Here is a 9,722-nt window from a genome sequence, read left to right as displayed (position 1 = left end):
TTTCTAATAAAGAAGATGTTCGCTACAAGGCAAGGTGGTTACAAGGGCCAAGTTTGAACATTGTTTAGACTTGGTTAATATTTTGCACATTTGAAGTTGGCGCCCGGAGGCGCAAATTTGAAGCACTGTAAAGTTTGTTTTTATTATGTTTTGAGAAGATTTGTTTTAGGTGGGACTTGAAATTAAGCCAAGGTGGAGATTTGTTGATTTTGGCTTAATCCTAAGTCCCACATCGGTGGGTTCATTGTTTGGGAAGGAGGTTTGAGGGTTATAAATTAAACTCTTCTCCTTCACTGTTATATATCCCAATTTGTAATATCTTCTCCCATAATAATAAAAGTGAGTTGTTGTTTTTGCTGTGCTCGGAGATTAGGCTAAACAGGCCGAACTCCGTTAACAATTTTCGAGTGTGTTTTTTTCCTCTTTATCTCTTTTATTATCCGCTTTATTTATTCAATATTATTTGTCGGGTAGCTCTGTTAGGGTTTTGTTTTAGTGGAAAAATTACCCGTTTTTCCCAACACCCCTTCATAGGGAAACCACATTATACATCGGATAGTGTGTCTAACTTTTTTTATGATAAGCAATGCAATAAATTTAATTAAAAAATTGATATGGTTATTATTCATTATAAAAATATAGATATCAAAACCTAAATAGTGTAATTGTAATAAAACTTGTATATAAAAATACTCATAAAAATAATTTATACTTAAAAAAGAGAATTAAAAAATCAATCTCTTTATTAATTGTTATAAATAATAAAACTTACAAATTTGATTTAAGTTAAACTGAAATAATACAAGTTCAGTTTCATTACAATAATTAAATTCATATTTTTAATTGTCTTAGCATTTTAGAAACAACATAAATAAAACTTATATTGGTAAAATATTATTTATGTGAAATGAAATTGTTTTAATATATTTATTTATTTTATAAAATTTTAATTTTATTTATTTTGACCATTTTAAATTTGAATTTCACTACGTTGATATAAAAAAATTAAAGAGAAAACTATATAGAGGTTGGGACAGGCTTGGTTAGAAAAGTTGGAGGAAAAGTTCTTCGAACTTTGGTTGTGTGGAAATTATTGCAGTTCACGCGTGACTCATCAAAGTCTTTCCAATGATTTTTTATTCCCACGCGCTTTATATTTGTTTTATAAAGACTTGACTCCGACTGATACCTTAAGAGTATATCTTTTTAAGCAGGTGAGTTTTGACCTTCTCCAATGGCTTCCAACAAAATCCAACGCAGCTCTTCCTCACACGCTAAGAATTTTGACGTGTTTGTTAGCTTTAGAGGTGCAGATACTCGTAACGGTTTCACAAATCATCTTTTTGCAGCCCTTCAAAGAAAAGGAGTTGTCGCCTTTAGAGATGACCGAACAATCGAGAAAGGGGATTTCCTGGAGTCTGAGCTCTTGTACGCTATTGAAGGGTCAGAAGTTTTCATAATTGTCTTCTCAAAGGACTATGCATCATCCACATGGTGCATGAAAGAGCTTACAAAGATCGTTGATTGGGTGAAAGAAAAAGGTCGAAAATTGCTCCCTATTTTCTATGATGTCACTCCTTCTGAGGTCCGAAAGCAGAGTGGAGAGTTTGCAAAAGCTTTTGATGAACACGAAGAAAGGTTCAAAGATGACTTGGAAATGGTAAAAAAATGGAGGGAAGCTCTAAAAAGGAGTAGCGGTCATTGTGGGTGGGATGTCCAAAATAAGTAAGTACACATAGCCATATTTTTATGTTACATATTCTATTTTGTTTTTGAAAGTCTTAACTAAGATCTCGGTGATGATTGAACTTTGGCTGCACAGGCAACAATATGAAGAAATTGAAAAGGTTGTTGAAAGGGTAATCGACATATTGGGTCGTAATCAAATTTGGAGTTTTGGAGATGATTTAGTTGATATGCATTCTCGTGTTAAACAATTGGAAGAACTTTTAGATTTGAGTGCAAATCATATTGTTCGCCTTGTTGGAATTTATGGAATGAGTGGAATAGGAAAGACGACACTTGCAAATACATTGTTTAAAGAAATCTCTCCTCAATACGATGCTTGGTGTTACATTGATGATTTAAGTAAAATTTATTTGGATCTTGGAGTAACAAGTGCACAAAAACAACTTCTTTGTCAAGTTCTAAATCAAGGAAATATGGAGATACACCATGTTTCCCATGGAACTATGTTGATGAAAAATAGGCTACGTCACTTAAAGACGCTTATTGTTCTTGATAATGTTGATCAGGTTGAACAGTTAGAGAAATTGGGTTTGCATCCTGAATATCTAGGTGCAGGTAGTAGGATTATTATAATTTCTACCGATTGTCGTATCTTACAAAATTATGGAGTAAATGAAGTTTACAATGTTAAAGTCTTGGATGAAACTCAAGCTCTTAAATTATTTTGCAAAAGAGCTTTCAAATCTAAGGATATTCCGAAAGAATATGAAGAGTTGACATTTGATGTATTGAAGTATGTGAAAGGTCTCCCATTAGCAATTACAGTATTGGGCTCATTTTTATTTGATCGAGATGTTTCTGAATGGAGAAGTGCATTGACTAGAATGAAAGAAAATCCAAGAAAAAATATCATGGATGTGTTGCGAGTAAGTTATGATGGATTGGAGCATCAAGAGAAAGAAATATTTTTAGATATTGCTTGTTTCTTATCCACTACTAGTCATCACTATCTTTTTAAGTGGGAAGTGGAAAAACTTCTAGACTACCGACAAGTTTATTCTGACATTGGTATGAAAGTTCTGATTGAGAAGTCACTTATAAGTTATCGAGAAGGTATTATTGAAATGCACAACTTGTTGAAAGAGTTGGGTAAGAGTATTGTCCGAGAAAAAGCACCCAAGGAACCAAGAAAGTGGAGTAGGTTGTGGAGCTTCAAGGATCTCCAAAAAGTCATGGAAATAAATAAGGTAAAAGAATTATTTTAATACACATTCTTAGCTTGCCATTCTTCATAAATTTATAAAATAAAAAAAATGTAATAATTTTTTCTCCATAAAATGCTTTAGGAAGCCAAAAATGTTGAAGCCATAGTTATTGAACAGCACCAAGAAGAGTTCCTTCAAAGAAGAATAAAAGTGGATGCTCTCTCAAAAATGAATCGCCTTGAATTGCTCATTCTTCACAACGTGAACTGTTTTGGGACTCTCAATTACATTTCTAGTGAACTGAGATACCTATTCTGGGATTACTTTCCTTTCATGTCTTTGCCATCAACTTTCCATCTAGATCAACTTGTGGAATTGATCCTGCATCATAGCAATATCAAGCGATTATGGGTTGGCAAAAAGGTACTATATATTGTTGGTTTTTAGATTTCTTTGTCTCGAACAAACCCAAAAATGCTCTATGTCATATTTACTGAACTTTTTTTACACAGTTAAATTTTGTCTTAAATGATCAAATATAAAGATACTTTCTTCTCATTTTTTAGCTTACTTTTACATAAAAAAAAGGGGAAAGATTAATTTTTTATTTATTTAGTCTTCTAGTTGCACAAATAAAAAAATTAAGACTTATCTTTTTTTACCTTTTTAATGGAAAACTAAAATTTTCCTTACTTGTGTTTCTCTTTCAGTGTTTGCCTAATTTGAGAACGCTTGATCTCTGTCACTCCAAAAATCTTATTGAGGTTCCAGACTTAAGTGAGGTTCCACGTCTTACGGATCTCATTCTGGAAGGATGTACAGAAATTATCCAGATTGATCAGTCAATTGGATTTCTAATAGAACTTCGGTATTTGAATTTGAAAAATTGTAAGAAACTTTTCCTTAATCTGAATGTCATATTTGGGCTCAGTTCTCTTCGTAGCTTGATTCTCTCTGGCTGTTCAAAATTACTAAACAGTAAGATGTTAATGGACCAAAGGCACACAGAACATTTGGAGAATGTTGATAAAAATACAAATGTCATCCAATTGCCTTTATACAAACTTCTAATGTTTCCTTTCCACTTTTTCTCCCCTCCAAAACCTGAAGATTCACTTGGTTTGTTATTGTCTTCTTTGTCTTGTATCCCATGTTTGTTCGATCTTGATATAAGCTTCTGCAATCTACATCAAATCCCAGATGAAATTGGGAACTTACGTTCTTTAAAATATTTAAATTTGGGGGGAAACGAATTTGTGACACTACCAAGCACCATCAAGGAACTTTCCAATCTTCAAAGTTTGAACTTGGAACACTGCAAGCAGCTGAAATATTTGCCCGAGCTTCCGACAAAAAAAGAAAAAACAAAGGTCGGATACTACGGGGGATTATACATTTTTTATTGCCCCAAGTTGAGTGAAATGGAAAAGTGTTATAGCATGGTTTTTTCTTGGATGATGCAAAATCTTGAGGTGACGACTATCCTTTCTTTCGTTTCTCACTTTTGCTTTGTACGCTATTTATCTATAACTGAATTTGGTGATTTCAGGTTTACTTGCAACCTACTATTTCCTCAGCTCAGATGACAATTGTTATTCCTGGAACTCACATTCCAAAGTGGTTCGATAAACAAAATGCAAGTACATCAATAAATATGGACCCGTCTACTGTTCTAGATGACCCAAATTGGATAGGTGTTGCCGTTTGTGTTCTATTTGTCACACACAAAGATCCTATGAATTTGGGTGGAAGATATCAAGATTCTTTCTACCCTACTATTGTATACGGTGTCAGTAATGTCCACCATTCGACAAGATATCATTTTATGGTTCCAATACATTTCGGGGAAGATCTGGTAACACTCGAATTAGATCACTTGTTGACAGTGTTTTACTCTAGAGAAGAATTCATTCATCTTCTAAGCAGATATCCAAATACCATGCATGGAATTCAATTTGAAACCGTTGTTCAAAGTCCTCAAGGTTTACGTGTTGTGGTGAAGAATTGCGGGTATCGTTGGGTATTTAAAGAAGATCTTCAACAATTAAACTCAAACATGTTTTTCAGCGGAAATTCTTCATCTCGAAAGAGGAAACTCCTAATAAGTAATTAACCACGGAGAGCCTTCAGCTTGCAAATTTCTTCTCAACCACCACTCCATCAAACAAATGTTAATCCTTTTTCAGGTAAAATTTAATACACAAATATTACGAATGTCATAATTATTAATAAGTTACTCTGTTTTTTTATTAATGACAAAATGATGGTTTCTATTTGTTACATTAAAGTTCAAATTTGTAGCAGTGATCCACTTTTTTGGATGAATAACTGAGGCAATCTAACTCCTTACATCAGTTTACTAAGTGTCTAGTTTTACAATTTTCAAAGGTGTGAAAATTTAAATGTTAACAAAAGCTAAAACGGAAAAAAGTAAATATAAGAAATCATGTACATTTGATAATCTCCTTTTAGATTTAGGAGTTATTTACAAATTTAATAGAACTATGTGTGTATTAGTATATTACAAATTTACCTTGATAACCTTGCTAAGGGATTATTATCATTATTATTATGTGTGTTGGTACCTCTTTAGCATAATTCTTCTTCTAGAAAATTTTATGTTGTCTGATAAAGAACATGAAAAAAAGACAGAATACAATTGTTAAAGATCTTTTCTGAAGTTATATCATGCATTGAGGATAGAAGTTAAAACGTGACTTAGCCTTAAAGTTTGAGATGACAGAAGTAAAAAAAGCAATGTGGGAGGGAGTGTGAAAGTAAAGCCTAGGTCTTATGAGTATAATTTAATATTCATTAAAGAGTTCTTGGAGTTCATAAATCCGGGAGTCCAGGAATCTGAAAAGTTTTTGAGAGGGGAAACCCGTCTTTAATCATACTCATCCCAATCATCCATAAAGTTTAAGTTTTTTTTATCAACTCCATAAAGTTTAAGTGATTATACGTTGAAATCCCTAGTAGGTGTGTATTTAAAATAGTAGCCAAAGTACTAGTAGGAAGATTAAAAAGGAATTTGACAATAAGTGTGATTTAAAAATTACTGAAATAACTTATAAGTGCAGAGAAACAATCTTCAGAATTACTTACCACTAGCTAGACTTCCATCTTCAAAAATAAAAGTGCAGAGCAACAATCTGATAAAAATATTTTAAATTACATTGTGCTTGTAGAAACTAATTTGTTTTTTTTTTTACATACCCATCAACTTGTTTGCTATCTTCTTCAGATGGATCCATGAACCAAGTGGATATTGAGTCAACTGTTTACAAATAAGGTGGCACCGACAACTTGATCTGAAGGCATTTCCTTTTGAAAGGAGGGACCTTGATGGACGACCATCCACAAGTCCTAAGTCACCATACACAAGACTAAGAACAGAAGAATCTACATCATGAATAATTGTATTAGTTTGTGTTTATATAGAAACTGTAAATAGTATAATAGCTTTCAGGTCTTTATTTTTGGACCATTTCTAGATAATATTGTAAATAAATCAAAGACACTCTTGAAACCCTCACTTGTCATACAAGCAAGGGTTCCTAAAGCACCTTAAAAGGGCTTGGACAACACCTACTTAAGCTATTAAAGCTCACCATGGTTAAGCTTGCTTAACTAGAGTTATGGTAGCTTAAGGAGCAAGCTATCTTCACCTCTTCTCCTATAAATAGGTCACATTCACCTCTTGTACTTAGATTTGCAATTAATTGAATGAATTACTCTTAATATCGTAATCATTCTCCCTCAAAATCTCCAATTGCTAGAGAACCTCCAAGGCCTAGTGAATCCCTAGAAATTAGCCACACCTCTTTCTACTTCTAAGCACCAAAACCACTTCAATTCTTCATCAATTAGGTCCATAGTTTCACAATCCATGCCTTCCCTGTTAGATGGACCAACATCTTGCTTCCACCCAAAACTTTGATTCTGATTATTCCTCCAACCTTTAGACGTACTATTTTGATAAGTTTTTAAGAAACCATCTTGCCTTCCCTAATTGCTCAGGAAATGAACCTCTTCTTTAGATGGATTATTTTGAAAAGTCATTTGGATGATCACCTCCACAAAAAATCACACTTCATGGATTGAGTCTAGCTCTGTTAAGAATGCACAACTTGTAATTGTTCTGGAAGCTTAGACATTTTCTTAGTCAATGCTTCAATTTGCTGTGTCAGAATTTTGTTCTGAGCCAAAATTGCATCTGAAGTATTAAGATCCAACACCCCTTTCTTCTGCACGTTTTTTCTATCATGTTGAGCTTGATAATCTGTTGATGCTAGTGCATCAATAATCTGTTGATGCTAGTGCATCAATAATCGACAACCATAAGAATCAAGTTCATGAATAAAAATTCAAGTTTTAAGCATAAATGACAATATTAATATCAATATAAAAAAAGAACAAAATATCATATATCAATATTACCATAACTCATCAGAGTTTGAGAAGATTACACTCAATCCTAAAGAAAGGAATTAACCACTCATGGGGTTTATACTGGGCAGGAGTGCTCGTCACCTCGGTCCCAGCATCTATAGTGGTTAACTTGCTGATTGGGCCAAAAGGGTGAATCATGAGCTCGGCCCAGATGTTGGTTGGCCCGGGAAAGGTAATTATGATAAAAGATACAAACATATTTATCTTTATCATACGTGCGTTAATTAAACGTTGTTGAGAATAAAAGAGTTAGCACCCGAGAATAATGGTGCACATGTAAACAAAATATTTTCCTGTTGTTAGCACCTAGAGATAATAGGTGCACGTGAACAGGTGGTTTTTCTATTGTGATTAAATGCTTTCAGTTGAGAATATATTCTCGTCAGTAAGAGTTGTTAAAGGAATAAGCTATAAAAGGGGCTTGAGACCCTGAGTAAATGTACGTTGTTTTTGAGTATTAGAGACTGAAATTGTTTTACATAGAGAAAGCTCTCACTGACTTGATCGTCAGAGTCTTGTCAACAGGTAGAGCCCCTTCTATCCCAACGGAGCCGCGTTCCAGAGCAGCAAGATGAGACAGATCAGAAGCGAAGCTCTCCATCAAGTCTAACCGAGGTCAACCGACAAAAATATTTGACAGCCACCGTGGGGCCGAATAAGTTTTGATCCCATCTGCATTCGTGTTTGAGCTTTCTGACGTGATGAGGAACACAAGACAAGTACCGTTGGGATCTGAAGGAAACGATGCCCCCGCTTTACAACAACTCATGGATGCCATGAGAGCCCTCTAAGACAGGAACGAAGAGTATCGAAGAGAGCAAAAGCGGATTCAGGAAGAAGCCAAGGCTGAGCAGGACAAGCTACGAGCAGAAGCCTGAGCTGAACAAGAGCTTTTGCAGGAACGTTGGATGGTAGAACTCAAGACCTCCTGACTAGCTATGGAAGAGCACACGCAAACCAATGAGAAGTTGCGTAGAACCAATGAGGAGTTGCAAAAGAGTTTACACGGAACAGACTATGAATTTGTCATTAAGAGACAATCTCTGACCATTCTCGCAAGAAATCTTGGAGGAGGTTGTACCACCTCATTACATCACTCCTCAGATTGCCTTTTTCATAGGGACAGAGGACCCTGGAAATCATCTCACGGAATTCAATGCTTAAGTGATCATCTCTGGAGGAACGAATGCCATTAAGTGTAAGATGTTCATGGGCACCTTCACAGGTACAACCTTGCAGTGGTTTAGTGGGATTTCCAATGGCCACATTACCTGTTTCTCTTAGTTATCCAGGTTGTTTAGAGAGCATTTGATGTGATTCCACTAGCCATATGGAGAATGATTCTTGACATTCTTAGGAATTACCTTGAGCTGGACATTATTGAGGCACTTTTCTTAGAGTTGGATCATTGTTCTAAGACAAGAACTCAAAACTAGTACCAAATCCCAAACTCATTTGGATGTTCCACATATTGTCAAATTGAACCAAAAGAGATGGAGGAAAGGCAAAAACACTAATTAACAACACAAAACAGTAAGGAACCGAATCAAATTGTTGGAATTGAAGAAGAAAAGATGAAAAACAACCAAGAACACAAATGAACCATAGCTACACAAAACAAGCTGAAATTACCGAACCAAAACAACTAGGAAACAAGCTAAGACAAGGAAATTAACAAGATAAGAAAGGAAGGAGAAGAGAATGCTCATGAAGATGGAAGAATGGTTGGATGATCACGCCACTAGAAGTATGGATGCTCCTAGATGAGTGTGCAAGCCGCCACTTGAGGAAACCTTGATCCTTCAAGATAAGACTAGAGAAGAAGGCTCAAAAGCTCTCCAATGCTCACTCCAATTTTGAGTATAGTTTCTTTAGATAAATTCAAATCTAAAAAATACAAAGAGAGCACCTCTATTTATAGCCTAAGGTGCTGAAATATAAGCTACACAAATTCAAAAACTCCCTCCCAAAAAGCTTCTAGAATTTGCGCCTAAAACAAAGCATGAGGAAGGTGTGACCTCTTCCTTCACTTTGGCACCTCCTTTTCTACTCCTACACCTCTCTACTAACACCCCCCCCCTAAGACTCCTAACTAAAGACTAAAAGATGCTATAACAAAAGAGGTTTCTAATGTTTCCCTCTAAGCACCTTCAACTAAAGAAATTACAAGAAGAGAAAATAAATGTCCCCTAGCTCCTAAAGCTTTGAACATGCTTCTTGTAATCCTTTGAGGTGGGCTTTGACCTCCATGGGCGTCCTCCATTTGTGCCTCTACCTCTTCTTGATTGGCCTCCATGTCCTCTTGAGCTTGATCTCCATCAGCATTCTCCGCTAACAAGGTCAAACCTTCGCGGTTGTATGACCTCTTCGGCATGA

At 35.2% G+C, this 9,722-nt stretch overlaps 1 protein-coding gene across 2 annotated transcripts; it reads left to right on the top strand.

Annotated features, from left to right (window-relative positions):
- Positions 1 to 1,149: 1,149 nt before the first annotated feature.
- On the top strand, positions 1,150 to 6,646 carry LOC137817860 (disease resistance protein Roq1). 2 transcript variants are annotated; one of them, XM_068621087.2, is made up of 6 exons: positions 1,150 to 1,725; positions 1,823 to 2,936; positions 3,036 to 3,317; positions 3,605 to 4,366; positions 4,444 to 5,080; positions 6,139 to 6,646. In XM_068621087.2, the coding sequence occupies exons 1-5, from the start codon at positions 1,235 to 1,237 to the stop codon at positions 5,005 to 5,007; spliced, it is 3,213 nt and encodes a 1,070-aa protein (XP_068477188.2). In that variant the 5' UTR covers positions 1,150 to 1,234; the 3' UTR covers positions 5,008 to 5,080; positions 6,139 to 6,646. The 2 variants fall into 2 exon arrangements, with proteins under 2 accessions (XP_068477188.2, XP_090153457.1); XM_090297331.1 differs by lacking the exons at positions 4,444 to 5,080; positions 6,139 to 6,646 and having other exon boundaries at positions 1,182 to 1,725; positions 3,605 to 3,782; positions 4,069 to 4,253.
- Positions 6,647 to 9,722: the final 3,076 nt, after the last annotated feature.

This window comes from Phaseolus vulgaris, chromosome 11 (assembly GCF_051622355.1).
Source record: "Phaseolus vulgaris cultivar YP4 chromosome 11, ASM5162235v1, whole genome shotgun sequence".
Classification (NCBI taxonomy): Eukaryota; Viridiplantae; Streptophyta; class Magnoliopsida; order Fabales; family Fabaceae; genus Phaseolus; species Phaseolus vulgaris.
This window is presented reverse-complemented; position numbering and strand designations above follow the sequence as displayed.